This window comes from Carcharhinus amblyrhynchos, chromosome 2 (genome assembly GCF_965287045.1).
Source record: "Carcharhinus amblyrhynchos chromosome 2, sCarAmb.v2.hapA, whole genome shotgun sequence".
In the NCBI taxonomy this organism is placed as follows: domain Eukaryota; kingdom Metazoa; phylum Chordata; class Chondrichthyes; order Carcharhiniformes; family Carcharhinidae; genus Carcharhinus; species Carcharhinus amblyrhynchos.
The window spans coordinates 60,496,437-60,512,621 of NC_137325.1; the positions used below are offsets into that span (position 1 = coordinate 60,496,437).

The following is a 16,185-nucleotide window of genomic DNA, read 5'->3' on the forward strand; positions in this document are numbered from 1 at the left end:
GATGGCAGATATTGACAATGATAACTGGGAGGCAGTTCCAGAAGATTATCTCAAATTTCTTCTTTCATGAAATGTGGGCATTGCTGGCATTAGTTGTCCATCTCTAATTTCCCTTGAACTAAGTAGCTTGCTAGACCATTTCAAAGAACAGTTAAGAGTCAGCTACCTCGTTGTGGTCTAGAATCACATGTATGCCTAACTGGGTAAGAACGGCAGATTTCCTTCCCAAAGGGATATTAGTGAATCAGACAGGTTTTTACAACAAATGATGGGTTGTTTCATAGTCCCATTACTGAGACTAGCTTTCAATTCCAGATTTACTGAGTTTCCAAGTCTTATCAGCTGTCACAGTGGTGTTTGAAACCCTGTCCCCAGATCATTAACTTGGGCCCCTGACCTTAGCACTATACTGTCATCTCCCACTTCTGGAGACTGATTGAAGGGCATTGGAAGAGACGAGCAGAAACGAGGAGCGTAGCTGGGTGAGAAGAGGGCCCAGCGATTACCAAATTGTGCACCTTCACAGCTCACAGTCTGCCTTTGTAACAATGGGCAGATGGAGTTCAACCCAAATAAGTGTGAAGTGGTTCATTTTGGCAGGTCAAATAGGATGGCAGAATATAATATTAATGGTAGGCCTCATGGCAGTGTGGAAGATTAGAAGGATCTTGTGGTCCAAGTTCATAGAATGCTCAAAGCAGCTATGCAGGTTGAAGCTGTGGTTAAGAAGGCTTATGGTGTACTGGCATTCATCAATCGAGGAATTGAGTTTAGGAGTCGAGAGATAATGTTGCAGCTATATAGGACCCTGGTCAGACCCCACTTGGAGTACTGTGTTCAGTTCTGGTCGCCTTATTACAGGAAGGGTGTGGAAGCCATAGAAAGGGTGCAGAGGAGATTTACAAGGATGTTGACTGGATTGGGGAGCATGCCTTATGAGGATAGGTTGAGCGAGCTCGGCCTTTTCTCCCTGGAGAGATTAAGGATGAGGAGCGACCTGATAGAGGTGTATAAGATGTTGAGAGGTATTGATTGAGTGGATAGTCAGAAGCTTTTTCCCAGGGCTGAAATGGTTGCCACAAGAGAACACAGGGTTAAGGTGCTGGGGAGTAGGTACAGAGGAGATGTCAGGAATAAGTTTTTTACTCGAGCGTGGTGAGTGTGTGGAATGGGCTGCCGACAGCGGTGGTGAAGGTGGATTTGATAGGATCTTTTAAGAGACTTCTAGATAAGTTCATGGAACTTAGTAAAATAGAGAGTTACAGGTAAGCCTAGTAATCTCTAAGGTAGGGACATGTTTGGCTCCACTTTGTGGGCTGAAGGGTCTGTATTATGCTGTAGTTTTTCTATGTTTTCTAAATGCAGTAGAAACCACTATGCCAAAACTGGGCTCCTGAGCCATACCTGGCAAGCTTAAGAGTTGACCATCGTTGTTTTATGAAACAGAAGATGCCTCACATAGTACAAACATGAATAACACCACCTTTGTCTAAGTTAAGTGTCATTTGCCATTGTGTGACTGATTTCCATAGCATCTTTGAATCTTTTTGACTATATAGGTTTCAACCCATGTGCAGGTTTTTGTGTCATCTACACATTTATATAACATGTCAGTCCAAAATGTTAATACATTGAGTGAACAACGATGGGCCAAGTGAATAAAGTACCGAAATTTCTGAAAAACCAATTTTAGTGAGGACCTGAAGGAAATTGTTATTAGTAGACAAATGGTTTTGGGAAAATTAATGAGATTAAAGACAAATAAATCTCCAGGGCCTAATAAAATTCATCCCAGAGTACTGGAGAAAGTGACCCTGGAAATAGTAGATCCATTGGTGCCAGTTTCCAAAATTCTTTGGAATGTGGAATGGTCCTACAGATTGGAGGGTAGCTAATCTAAGCCCATTATTCTAAAAGGGAGATAGAGAGAGACAGACAGAGGGAACCATAGACTAGTGAGAATAACATCAGTACTGGGTAAGTTGCTAAAGCTCTGTATGAAATATTTCAAAGCACAGCATCTGAAAAGCAATGGTATAATTGGGCAAACTCAGCATAGATTTACAAAAGGGAAATTATGCATAACCAATCTACTGGAATTCTTTGAGGATGTAATTAGTAGAGTTGACCAGGGAGAACTGGTGAATATAATGCATTTAGACTTTCAGAAGGCTTTCTGATCAGGCCCCACATAGCAGATTACTATGTAAATTTAAAGAGCAGGGGATTACATGTAGGGTCTTGAGATGGACAAAAAGCTGATTAGCAGGTAGGAAGCAAAGAATTTGTTGTAAATAGTCTTTTTCTGATTGGCAGGCAGTGACTAGTGAGGTACCCCAAGGATCTGTGCTAGGATCCCAACTGTTCAATTATATATTAATGACTTAGACAAGGAATGTGTTATCTCCAAATTTGCAATTGATACAAAGTTGAGTGGGAGAATAAGCTGTGAGGAGGATGCAGAGATGTTTCATCATGTTCCAATACTCAGTCCACAATGTTAATACATTGAGTGAACAGTGGGACAAGTGAATAATGTATCAGAAGTTCTGAGAAACAAATTTTAGTGAGGACCTGAAGGAAATTGGTATTAGTAGAGGATTTGGACAGGCTGTGTGTGTGCAGATATGCATGGCACATGTAGTATTATGTGGATAAGTATAAGGTTGCCCACTTCAGTGTCAAAATAGGAAGGTAGATTATTATTTGAATGGATGTAAATTGACAGAGGTGGATATTCGGCGAGACCTTGGTATCCTCATGCATCAGTCGCTGAAAGTAAGCATGCAGAAACAACGGGTGGTAAAGAAGGCAAATGGTCCGTAGCAAAAGGATTTGATTACAAAAATAGGGATGCTTTACTGCAATTGTATAGAACATTGGTGAGTCCACACCTAGCATATTGTGGATAGTTTTGGTGTACTTTTCTGAGGACGGATGATGTAGAGTGCAGCGAAGGTTTACCAAACTGATTCCTGAGATGGCAGGTCTTGTCAAACGAGGAGAGACTAAATTGGTTCAGATTATATGTATTGGAGTTGTGTTATGAGGACAGGTTGGGCCTGTATCTATTGGAATTCAGAAGAATGAATGGTTATCTTATTGAAACATATAAGATCCTGAGGGGACTTGACAGGGTGAATGCTGAAAGAAACTTTCCCCTAATAGGGTACACCAAAACTTAGGGACACAGTTAAGGGATCTCCCATTTAAGATGGAGACGAGGAGACATTATTTCTGTCGTTAATTAGTCTGTGCAATTCTCCTTCCCAGAGTGAATGGCAACAGGGTCATTGAATATTTTAAGGCTGTATAAGGTGGATTCTGATTGATGAGGGAGTCAAAGGATATGGGTGGCAAACAGGCAAGTAGAGACTACAATCAAATCAGCTATGATTTTTATCAAATGGCAAAACAGGCTCCAAAGGCTAAATAGCCTACTCCTAATTTATACATTCATATTTACAGTTTTGCAGCTGCAGTGTCAATGCTGGATTTTCTTTAACTCTTCAATATTATGCTAATTTTTGAAATTAGGATTCAATTTCCCAGTTGCTATAATCCAATTTAAACGATCACAATACTGAAATACATTGTAAAAATGCACTCCAGAGCACAATTGTTTCAATATGTGTTTGCGGACTTTTGAAATAGCACACAGCTCTGTATATAGCATTCTGTATAAGCATGTGAAACATGGTAAAAGCACTACGTACATTGATCATCACGTGTAATGAGGCTATGCACATGGTGGAATTTAATGCATTTTGTTTTATTTTCACTGCTATGAATGCTGACTTAGTGCTGCAAAATATAAAAGATTGATTGTGGTCAAGTTCATCCACCCTTGTTCCTCACTAGTAATTTTTGTCTCTCTTGTCTCCATGCCAGCAAAAGTAATGAACATAATAGCAGGCTTGTCACTATACTATCGGGTCAAGTTCTAAATGTACAGGAGCAGGCAGCTGCAATGAATTCAGTGTGACAATTTTATGTAAAGGGAGGCCTGTGCAGGGGACTGTAACTTCCAATCTCTTTTTTGGTAGAATCTTATCAAATCCACCCTCGGTAGTGTCAAACTTGGCTTTCTCTCAATTCAGATTTGGTTTCACATCTTCTCAAAAGGGACCTAAATTGCAAAATATTTTGTGGATGAATCGGACTGCTGGATCATTCTGGGGAAGCTTGAATTTCTGACTTGGAGGTTGCATTTGTTTTTCTGTTCCATTTTTGTCCTATTTGACTTGTACTTTTAAAGCTTATGTTGGTCAGATGAATGCTATTGGGATTTAGAAGTGAATGGTGTGGCTCCAAAAGTATCTGCAGTCATAATATTTGAGGGGAAAATAACTTGTGATGGCCCATTTACTTGAGCTGATGCCGAGACGCTTATTTCCTCAATGTAAAATTCTGTTCTTCATTGTGTAGCCACAGACAGAAGGGGATATAGGGTTTTGTCCGAAAGGATAGATGGACAAACTATCTTGGCTACCTTTTTCATTTTTTCCAGTTGACCTGAGTAGCAAACATTTGACTAATTGCACAATCAGGATAGCCGTGCAGTGCAAGAATTTATTTTCCTTTTTAAGGTTAAATGAACATGCTTTGAGGTATTTAAAGCAACAGACTGTCAGAAGTCTGTGACAAAAGTGTTTCCATGTTTAACGTAGGAAACATCTCAAAAGTGCCCTTGGTAAGTGAGGAAAAGAGACACTGCTAAAGCAAGAGGTTAGTTGTAATAGTGATCTGCCTCTGTTCAGTTCTGCCGGCCGTCTGGTGCTCGCTTCCTTCTTCAGTTCCTCGTAGGAACCTCTGTTTTCAATTTCAAGTTGCCTGTTATCAAACTATTTCTTGCTATTGGTGACAGAGGTGATTGAAGGAATATTAGCAGGCTCTGGACCAAGTTTTCATGCCTTAGAATATGGCTAATCTAACCTTGATGCCTTTTCTTGATATTCACTAATGAAACTTCCACCTTTTCGAGAACCACATTATAGGAAGGATGTGATTGCATTGGAAGGGTGCAGAAGGAATTTACCAGGATGCTGTCCGGACTGGAAGTCTTAAGCTATAAGGAAATATTGGATAGGCAGGCACTGTTTTGCTTGGAGCAATGAAAGTTGGGAGGGGACTTTATAGAAGTGTATAAGATTGAGAGGCATAGATAGGATGGATAGGACAATACTTTCTCCATTAATAGAAGAGTCAATAACCTGGGGGCATTGATTTAAGGTATGAAGTAGAAGGTTAAGAGAGGAATTAGAGTGAGAGTAAGCAATTCAGCCTTTCGAGCCCACTCCATCATTCTATATCTCCATCTCATCCTAACTCCATTTCCCTGCCTTTTCCCCATAGCCCTTTATCCCACCTTTGATCAAATATTTATCTTTTTCTTGAATCCATTGATTGATCCTGCATTCACTGGGGCAGCGAACTCCATAGATTCACAACCCTGTGAGAAGTAGCTTCTCCATATCTCTATCTTGAACCTGCCCCGTTACTCTTTAACTATGACTTCTTGTCCTAGACTGTTCTAGAAGGGGGAACATTTGGTTAACATTTACTGAGTTATATTCCTCAATCAGTGAGTACAAGCCCAAGCTACTCAACTGCTCCTCATTATACAATCTTTCAAACCTGGAATCAATCTATTCTGAACTGCCTCCAGTACAACCACATCCTTCCTTCATTGAAGTACACCAAAACTGAACACAGTGCTCCAAGTTTGGCCTCATGAATGCTTTATGAGTTTATAACAACATTTGCCTATTTTTATACTCTAGACCCTTTGCAATAAATATAAAAGTTCCATTTGCCTTCCTTGTAATATTCTGCACCTGCATACCCACTTTCTGAGACTGATGCACAAGGACACCTAGATCCCACTGCACAGATGCCTTTTGAATCTGTTTCCCATTTAAATAGTAATTTGTCCTTTTATTTTTCCAACCAAAATGCATAAGCTCTCATTTATTCACAATAAACTTCATCTGCCAGGTTGTGGTCCATTCCCCTAGCCTGTCAGTATCCATTTGTAAACTTTTTAACATCCCCATCACAGCCTGCTTTCCCACCTATTTTTGTGTCATCAGCAAATTTCACTATGTTACACTCTGTCGCTGTTTATAAATCATTGATATAGATTGTAAATAGTTGGTCTGAGCACTGGACCCACGTGGGACCCCACTAGTTACAGATCACCAACTGGAGAAGGATCCATTTATCCCAACCCTCTGTTTTCTATTAGTCAGCCAATCCTTAATCCAAGCCACTACTCTATCCCCAACCCTTTGGGATGTGACCTTCTGGATCCATCTCTTGTGTGCTTGTGTGGCACCTTATCAAGTGTCTTCTGGAAGTCCAGATGGATCAGACCCACCAGATCTACCTTGCTGGTAACATCCTCAAAGAACTCCACTGGGTTTATTAAACAAGACTTGCCCTTCACAAAACTATGCTGGCACTGGTGAATTAAACTTTGATTTTCCAGATGCTCAGTCATCTCCTCCTTAATGATTGATTCCATTAACTTTCCCTTTCACAGAGGTCAAGCTGACTGGTCTTTAATTTTCCACTTTTTTCCCCTTTCCTTTCTCGAATAAGGGTGTCATATTAGCATCTTTTTAGTCCACCAGTACCTTTTCGGAATCCAGGGAATTTTGGAATATCATAACTAATGCATCCACCATCTCTGCTGTCACCATCCTTAACACCCTAGGATGTAGGCAATCAGGTCCCGGTGACTTATCCACTTTTCAACCCTTCAGTTTACTGAGTACCTTCTCCTTGATTACAGTAATTTCACCACGTTTCACCATATTAACTACAGTTTTTGGGACAGAATTATTATCTTCTACTGTGAAGACAGTGAGTTTAGTGCCTTTGCCATCACCAAGTTTCCCATTATTACTCCACCATCTCCACCCTCTAAAGGCCAACTTCCACTTTCACTATTCTCTTCCTCTTTATATACTGAGTTGAAGAAAAATTTTCACCCAGAGGATGGTGGGAGTCCAGAAGTCTCTGCCTGAAAGGGTGCTTGAGTCAGAAACACTCATAACTTTTAAGCATTTAGTTATTCGCTTGTGCTGCCATAACCTCCAGGACTAGGGCCAAGTGCTGGAAAATAGGATTAGTGTAGTCAGATCTTTATTGACTGGCGTGGACATGATGGGCCAAATGGCCTCCTCCTGTGCTGTAACCATCTATGAATCTATGAACTTCTTCATTGCTTTGGTGTTCTTTCCAACTGGCCTATATTGTCCCTCTCTCAATTAGTATTTCAGATGATAATAGACAGCCCTGTCTCACCTCCTCCCTAATTACACAGATCCATTTTCACCAAGTACTGTCCTGATTGTAGCCCTCTGTCCCATATACAAACCTACAATAGCTTTTTTATCTCTCCAATTAGCTCTAATCACTTCCAATAGCTTTTGCCAGTTTACCCAGTCAATAGCTTTTTTTTCATAATCCACAAAGCAGACAGAATGCTTGCTGGTATTATGTATTTATTTTGCTTAACACTATATAATAGCTGCTGTAGCCTCTTTAGTTCCATAGCTCTTCCGAAAACAGACTGGAAGCCATTGCATTGGCTATGGTCAATTGAATTTTCTAGACGCTTTCATATTATCTGGAAGGTACATGTAACCAATGTTAAACTGTTATTCACATTTCGTGGTATTTACCGTCTTCTCTAATGGGACTATTGTGCTCCTCAAAAGGTTTGCTGGTCACTTTATCATTTTCAGCAGGCATTCCATCACATCCTCCTACTTTTACTGGATTCAGTTCCTTAATCACTGCAAGTAATTCACACTCCAGAAGATGGAAAATGTTAATCAAAGATCTTAATGGTGAAAGTGGCAAGCCAGCAAAATTCAAACCTGAAAGAAGAGAGTGACTTGGGGCCTTGTTTGACAGATGTGCTGGTTAGGTGCATTGACCCAAAAAGGCACCGAAATATGGCAACCAAGGGAATTTCACAGTAACTTCATTGCAGTGTTAATGTAAACCTTATGACTAATAAATAAACTTTAAACTTTGCTTGAATGTGAATTATTTGGAGTTTTAAATAACTCGAGGTTCAGTGGATGATCAAAAACTTAGTCAAAAGAAGTGGTTTTAAAGGGAATTGTTAAAGATGGAGGAGAAATTATAAAATGGGATCAAGGGGGTTCAAGGCACAACCATTAATTGTATGGCAAACAAAGGGGGTGTGCAAGAGGCCAGAATCAGAGGAAGGTAATTCAGAGGGGCGTATTGAATAGATTGTGAAAATGAAGTGAGGAAATTAAGACATTTTGAATTTGAGACAGTGGGGATCCAGGAAATATGGAATGGGGAGGATGGTCCAGTGAGGACAAGAACGTGGGGAACAGTTTTCAATAAAGTTAAGTGTGAGGCATGTGGGTGATGTTAAAATAGTGGCAATAAACTGGCTTTGTGATAAATGATGACTGGGAATAGAGGTTCTGCTCAAGTGGTGAGGAACAGTTCGTTTCAGTCAGAACAGAAAATAACTTGTATTTGTGTAGCACCTTTTCACAATTTCAGAACAGCCTAAAGTGTTTATTACAACAATTAAAGTATTTTTCTGAAGTGTCATCATTTTTGTAATGTTGGCAACACAGCAGCCAATGGGCACTTAGCAAGGTCCTACAAACAGTAAAATAACGTGGTTCTTGGGCTTCCCAGTTTTAAGTATAAGTAGTTATCACTTGTTCAAGGCTGGGGGATGTTAGATAAGAAGACCTGCAGCTTAGAAACAGAGGAAGAATTGTGGCAGATAGTCATAAAGTTGTGTCAACAGTAACACGTGAAAGTTGGTCCCATCCAAAGATATTAAGAAGGTTTTGAGTGAAGAGTGGGAACTATTTCTAGAGGTATTCTGCTTCTGACCAGATAGGTAATATGGAACTCTGCAAAGACATAAATCTGGCTGACAAAAGAGTCGCTGCAGGAGATGGTATGGTTGTAACGAGCTTGAGGAGGGCAAATGCATATTCATATGGACACAATAGTGGATATTCAGGGTTACAACTGTCACTCAAATCTTTTGACTGGTGCTGTGGAAGATGCAGAAGCCTGATCTGTGAATGAATTCAAGCAAGGAGTTGAAGGCAAAATTGACACTATTGGAATGCAACAGAATGGACCTTGATATGGTGAGGAAAGTTGGTACAACCCAGTCAAATTGAAAATGTTTTTTTGAGTCATGGATAAGATTGTAAGAAATAGTAGCAGGAGTAGGCCATTTGGCCACGCACCTACTTCGTGAGTCAATAAGATCATGGCTGATCTGATTGCGATCACAACTCCACTTTCCTGCATGCTCTTCCCTGCTCCATAACCTCTTTTGTCAATTGAAAATCTGGCCAACTTGGCCTTGAATGTAACAAATGCCCAGCCTTCATTGCTTGCTGCAGAAGAGAATTCCAAACACTGTTGACCAAACACTATTCCTCCACATCTCTGTCTTAAATGGGTGACTCTTATTTCTAAACTATATCCCTTAGTTCTAGATTTTCCTCAAGAGGGTAAACATCCTTTCAGCATCGACCCTTTTGAGCTCCTCAGAATTTTATACGTTTCAATACAACCACCTCTCATTCTTCTAAACTCCAATGAGTCTAGGCCCAATCTGCTCAATCTTGCCTTATAAAACAATCATTGGGTATTTTGAAAGGGAAAGGGGCCAGGAAAGTGTTTAATCATTAGGAATGGGATCACAAAAGTGGAAGGAAGTTGAATGGAGATGAGAAACAATCTAGAGAGAGAGAGACACTGCTTCATGAATAGAATTGGATGATAGCTGTTGACTGCTGAGTGTTTGGTGTGGCCGACAAGGAAAAAGGAGATAAATAACAAATAGTCATGAAAAGATTGATGAACTGTACTGGCATGAAGACATTTCTGCAGCCAGCCAAATAACCAAGCTACATTTGTAATCCCTTAATTCTTTGTAACTTTCTCCTCCTCAAAAAGTCTTCCCTCTCTCTGGGATACAATGCCTCATTACCCTGTGTGTGAACTGATCAGTGAAGCAATGCAAACATGACCATCACACAACGGAGTTTGATCACTTTTCAAACATTTGCTGTTTATATTTTAGAAATACATAGCAGGCCAGCCAACATCTGTGGACAGAAATCCTGTTCTATCCTGGCATGCACAGAAACACACTTTTCCATAAATTATCTGGCCAATTTTCTGCCTCACCGCCTCCAACCCCTCCCAAACTCGCCTGGCAGCACTGAGATGTTGTAATACGTCCCTCCACTGTTTCAACTCAAATTGACTTTCTCAGTAAAGAGACGAGGGATCTAGTGGAAAATTGCTGAACTGTGTTGTGCAGAACACCACTTCATGATGAATTTACTTTGTGGGTTACCTTGGGATCTCTTCTACTATTTTCTGAAAATCTTAGTTATTAATGGTTTGATCCAGTAACACTACTACTCTTGGACAGAATGGATATGATTGATAGATTGACAGGGGAGATTATCCTGTGTTGCAATTGAGCACTATGTTCCGCCCATTGCTGAAGAAATTACCCTGTTTTTATTGGGCGAAGTTATCATAGTTTCCATCGAGTTCTGTTTGCTACATTTCATAGGAACATTCTTTAATTAGACTCTAGACGGTTTGCTCTCTTTAATTGTTTAATTTGTGCCATAAGTTCTACTACTTGTTGGATGACTGTCAATAGACATTCTTGCACATTTTAATTTTTTTTGGAGCAACTGGTTTAAAAGCAGCAGATAACTTTCTCTAGCTGTAGTGTCCATTTCACATAGACTGGTGATCTATTGGCAAGGTTGCCAAGTCGTCAGTGCAAGCACATAAAGTTCTCTGGCCGTAACTGAGCATGCTCATTGAAACTTGTTTTTGCTGTCTGCTTAAAGTATGCTGCCGGCCAAATCCTGGACTGTTCGGGTAAGAAGCTGCAATCGAATAGTGATGCAAGTGCACGTTCACAGTGCAACAACATTTGTTTGTTCTGAGTTTTAAAGTAGCCATTGATTAATCTGTTGTCACCCACTGACTTTACTTTGTACTGTTTACTCCTGCAGCAAGGCATAAAAATGTGCTGTATGCCAACAGCAATAAGACTGCTGGTTAAGATCTTTACCATGTCTTCTCCTCAGCTTCATACCATTAGGTTTGGAGAACTATGGTGAACCATTTAGAGGCCAGCTTTATGACATATTTTATCCTGATGTGCTTCAGGTACAGACTAGATAATTTATATTATGACTTTATGCTATAATCAAAGTTTGGCAGGTGGCATGAGAAGACCTTGGAGTCGTTCCCTGCTGTAGTTTCACACCAACTGCAAACTTTTTAAACTATCAGATTCACTTTTTAATGTTGTCAGTGAGTTAGCTGGCTGGTCATCTTTATAACACTACGATTGGCTTCTAGTTTAACCAACGTTTGAATGTCCGAAATTTGGTGCAGAGCCAGCAGCATGTCTTGGGTGAGCCAGCCCTGAGTCACTCTATCAAGGTCTACTGAATGCTAAGGCAACTTGTTTTTCTGTGTTGGCTCAGGGTCTGCAATGGAAAAGCTTATTATGGCGATTACAGCAAAAATATAAGAAGCTAGACACTTCTTTGCTGTTTATAACCAAGGAATCTTTCTCTGAAGAAATGCTTCAAAATGTGCTGATGTTTTTTCAGGACTTTTATGTTAAATGTACAGAATTCAGTTTATTACATGGAGGGCTGCTGTATGGAAGGATCAGTCATTTTTTGTATTTTGTTTTAAACCCTTGGCAATGTTCATTTTGATTTGATTTTTTATTGTCATATGTATTAGCGTACAGTGATAAGTATTGTTTCTTGCACACTATACCAACAAAGCATATTGTTCATAGCAAAGGAAACGAGAGAATGCAAAATGTAGTGTTACAGTCATAGTTAGGGTGTAGAGAAAAATCGACTTACTACAAGGGAGGTCCGTTCAAAAGTCTGACAGCAGCAAAGAAGGAGCTGTTCTTAAGTCAGTTGGTATGTGACCTCAGACTTTTGTATCTTTCTCCCGACGGAAGAAAGTGGAGGAGAGAATGTCTGGGGTTCATGGGGGTCCTTAATTATGCTGGCTCCTTTGCCGAAGCAGTGGGAAGTGTAGACCTAATCAATAGATGGGAGGCTGGTTTGCATAATGGTTTTGGGTTACATTCACAACCTTTTTATAGTTTCTTGCAGTCTTGGGCAGAGCAGGAGCCACACCAAGCAGTGATACAACCAGAAAGAATGCTTTCTGTGGTGCATCCATAAAGGTTGGTGAGAGCCATAAATGACATACCAAATTTCCTTAGTCTTCTGAGAAAGTAGAAGCATTGGTGGGCTTTCATAACTGTAGTGTTGGCATAGTGGGGGGTGGAGGGGTGGGGTGGGGGGGAGAGAGAGAGAGAGAGGAGGAGAACCAGGACAGGTTGTTGGTGACCTGGACACCTACAAACTTGAAGCTTTCGACTCTTTCTACTTCGTCTCCATTAATGTAGACAGGGACATGTTCTCCACTATGCTTCCTGAAGTTGATGACAATCTCCTTTGTTTTGTTGATATTGAGGGAGAGATTATTGTTGCCGCACCAGTTCACCAGATTCTCTATCTCATTCCTGTACTCTGTCTCGAGTAATTGCAGTTTATATGGTTTTGTAATGATTGGAATGTTTCTAGTCATGCTTATTATTTACAGTTCCTGTCAAGCTTTTTTATTGCAAGCAGTGGTATAATCCTTGAAACCTGAATACTGCACTGAATGGGGAAGTTAGAATAAATGCAAGAACCATTTCTCTGCATGGGTATATGTTCTCCACATGCCCTGAGCTTGTGTATTTACACCCTTGTTTTTGACCTGTTTTTTCCAGCAGGTTTCAGACAATTTCCAAATGCCTTTGTGAATGCTTTCATAGTGCTGCATGATGGGCAATTTTCCCCACTACCCAGCACTGTTTTCCTCCTGAAATTGCTGAAAAACTGTGGACATTTTTGCAAAAGCCAGTCCACCTCACCACTCTCTTTCAAAACAGATTTGTTTTCCTTTTGTTTCATTCCCTTTACTCTCCCCTCTCCCCCAACGCCAGTCCAAACAGCTCACTTTGATGTTTCATTTTCTATCCCTTAGCCTCTCAGCTGAACTTCTACCTCACCAGCATCCTTCAGTTCATTTGCACAACAAATGATAGGAAGAATGAAAGATGTTTCTGCTCTTCACCTGTCACTCCTTTGCTCAAAACATTTAACTCACTTCAGTTCAAATGCTGTTCCTCCCAAATGAGCACTTTGCCTTTCATAAAGTTGCTGTTAGTCATGTAGGTGATGACACAGTTACCATCATCTCATATGAGAACACCATCCACCGGGTACACAGTACATACACTTGCAGCTCGGCCAACGTTGTCTATCTGATACACTGCAGGAAAGGATGTCCCGAGGCATGGTACATTGGGGAGACCATGCAGGTGCTACAACAATGGATGAATGAACACCGCTCACAATCACCAGGCAAGAGTGTTCTCTTCCTGTTGGGGAACATTTCGGCGGTCGCGGACATTTGGCCTCTGATCTTCGGGTAAGATTTGGCCTTCACGACACACGACAATGCAGAGTCACTGAGCAGAGACTGATAGCCAAGTTCTTCTCACATGAGGATGGCCTCAACTGGGATCTTGGGTTCATGTCACACTATCTGTAACCCCCATAACTTGACTGGGCTTATAAAATCTTACTAACAGTCCTGTCTAGAGACAATACACATCTCTTTAACCTGTGCTTAACCCTCGCTCCACTTGCATTGTCTGTACCTTTTAAGACTTGATTACCTGTAAAGACTCACATTCCAACCATTATTTTGTAAATTGAGTTTGTGTCTTTATATGCCCTGTTTGTGAACAAAATTCCTACTCACCTGATGAAGGGACAATGCTCTGAAAGCTAGTGGCTTGTGCTACCAAATAAACCTGTTGGACTTTAACCTGGTGTTGTAAGACTTCTTACTGTGTTTACCCCAGTCCAATGCCTGCATCGCCACATCATGCTGATGAAGGGGACAGACTTGGTTACATTGCGGTTCAGCTTCAGCTGTGCTGACCACTGCCGTGCTGTGAGTTGGGGAAGGACATTCCCCATATGGTTCATGATGTCGTTGATGGACAGCAGTCTCTGTTTTTCAATAGGTAATGTATTGAACATCTGAATTATTAGTTCCTTTACAACAAGCAGATATTTGGGAGGCATGTGATTGTGGAGCAGCCAGCTAATTGGTGAATAGATTGGCATATTTGAATATCTTACACAAATGTGAGGTCTCGGCCAGCTGCAGTTTCATTGTGCTACCATGATTAACAACAACGTGTATTTATATACCACCTTTAACTTAATATGTTCCAAGATTTTACACAGGAGCATTATGAAGCAAAATTAGACGCTGAGTCACCTAGGTGATGCTTTATGGCCATCGGTCCTAATTTGGACCAAGAAGTAGATTTCACGGAGCATCTTAAAGGAAGACAGAGACTTTGGGAGGGAATTCCAGAATTTAGGACCTAGACAGCTGAAAGCGTGACCACCTTGTGGAGCACTTGCTGATAACTTGCTGATGGGTCGGATCTCAAACAGTGATGAAACAGGAAAGAAATAGAGAATCTGGTGAATTGGTGCAATGACATTAATCTCTCCCTCAATGTCAGTAAAATGAATGACATAGTCATCGACTTCAGGAAACATAGTGGAGGACATGCCGCTGTTTGCATTAAAGGTGATGAAGTGGAGATGGCCAAGAGCTTCAAGTATCTAGTTGTTGTCACCAACAGTCTGTCCTGGTCCCTTCACATCAAAGCTATAATTAAGAAAGCCCACTGATCACTCTACTTTCTCAGAAGGCTAAGGAAATTCGGCATGTCCACTTCGACTGTCACCAACTTCTACAGGTGCACCATAGGAAGCATTCTTTGCAGATGTATCACAGCTCTAGCTTTGATCAAGGCCAAGAAACTCCAAAGGGTTGTGAATGTAGCCCAGTCCATCACACAAACCAATCTCCCACCATTGACTCCATTTACACTTTCTGCTGCCTCAGGAAAGCAGCCAGCATAATTAAGGATCCCACACACCTCAGACATGCTTTCTGCCATCTTCTTCCATTGGGAAAAACATACAGAAGTCTGAAAACATGTACCAAGCGACTCCAGAATAGATTCTTCCCTGTTGCCGTCAGACTTTTGGATCGTCCTATCACATGTTAAGCTGATCGTTTTCTGCACACTATTGTAACTGCAATGCTATATTCTGCAACCTGTCCTTTCCTTCTCCCCTATGAACTATATGAACAGTATGTTTTGTCTGCATAGCTCTCAAGGAACAATACTTTTCAATGTATCCCAATACATGTAACAATAATAAATCAATTCAATTCAATCATTTAAAATTGGGAATGTTCAAGAGTTCAACATTAGGTAAGCACAGATATCTCAAAGACTTGCGGGGCTGGAGGAGATTGCAAAGTTGAGGAGGGATAAGACAATGGACAAATTTGAAAACTGGGATGCGAAATTTAAAACCATGATGTTGCTTGACTGGGAGCCAGTGTAGGTCAGTGAGCATGGATGTAGATGAACTGGAACTTGGTGTAAAATAGGCATATAAATAGCAAAACTTCGGATTATCTCAAATTTTTGGAGGGCATTGGCGTAATCAAATCTAAAGATAAGAAAGACATGAATGAGATTTTCAACAGCAGATCAGTTGAGGAAGGAAAGAAGTCAGACTTTGAAGGTGGAAATGGACTGTCTTCATCAAGGCTTGGATATGTGTTCAGCTGTTCATCTCTGGGACCAAGGTTATAAACAGACAATTGCCAGGGAGAAAATAAATCAGTGGTTAAATAACAGGGGATCAAAGGCAGTGACTTTAGTCTTCCAAATAGTCCTTTGGAAGAAATTTCTGTTCAGCTGGTACTGGATGTCAAGTTATCAATCTGATTTAGCAACAGTGGGGGAGTTGAGAGAATATGAACCTTTGTTATTTCCTGATAGCAGTCTTTTATAGAATTTGTCTTTATAGCTCATGTTAATCTCTTATTCATTATTTTTTCTGTTTTCTTTTCAATTTCTTGGTGCTCCTTTGCTGAATAGTAAAATCTTCCCAATCCTTGGGTGTAATGCTCTATTTT

The 16,185-nt window shown here is 40.6% G+C and overlaps 1 protein-coding gene across 4 annotated transcripts in view; it reads left to right on the forward strand.

Moving 5' to 3' along the window:
- Positions 1-16,185, forward strand: part of LOC145354872 (thyroid hormone receptor beta) — a 194,740-nt gene that overhangs the window by 41,542 nt on the left and 137,013 nt on the right. The window contains exon 1 of one of the 4 annotated variants that reach the window (XM_080206482.1): positions 10,086-10,941. The exons of 2 other annotated variants lie outside the window; for them this stretch is intronic. In XM_080206482.1, the coding sequence (XP_080062608.1) occupies positions 10,874-10,941 (68 nt within the window). In that variant the 5' untranslated portion in view covers positions 10,086-10,873. Of the gene's footprint in view, positions 1-10,085; positions 10,942-16,185 lie in introns of those variants that run through there. One more of the 4 variants, XM_080206434.1, reaches the window with a different exon arrangement.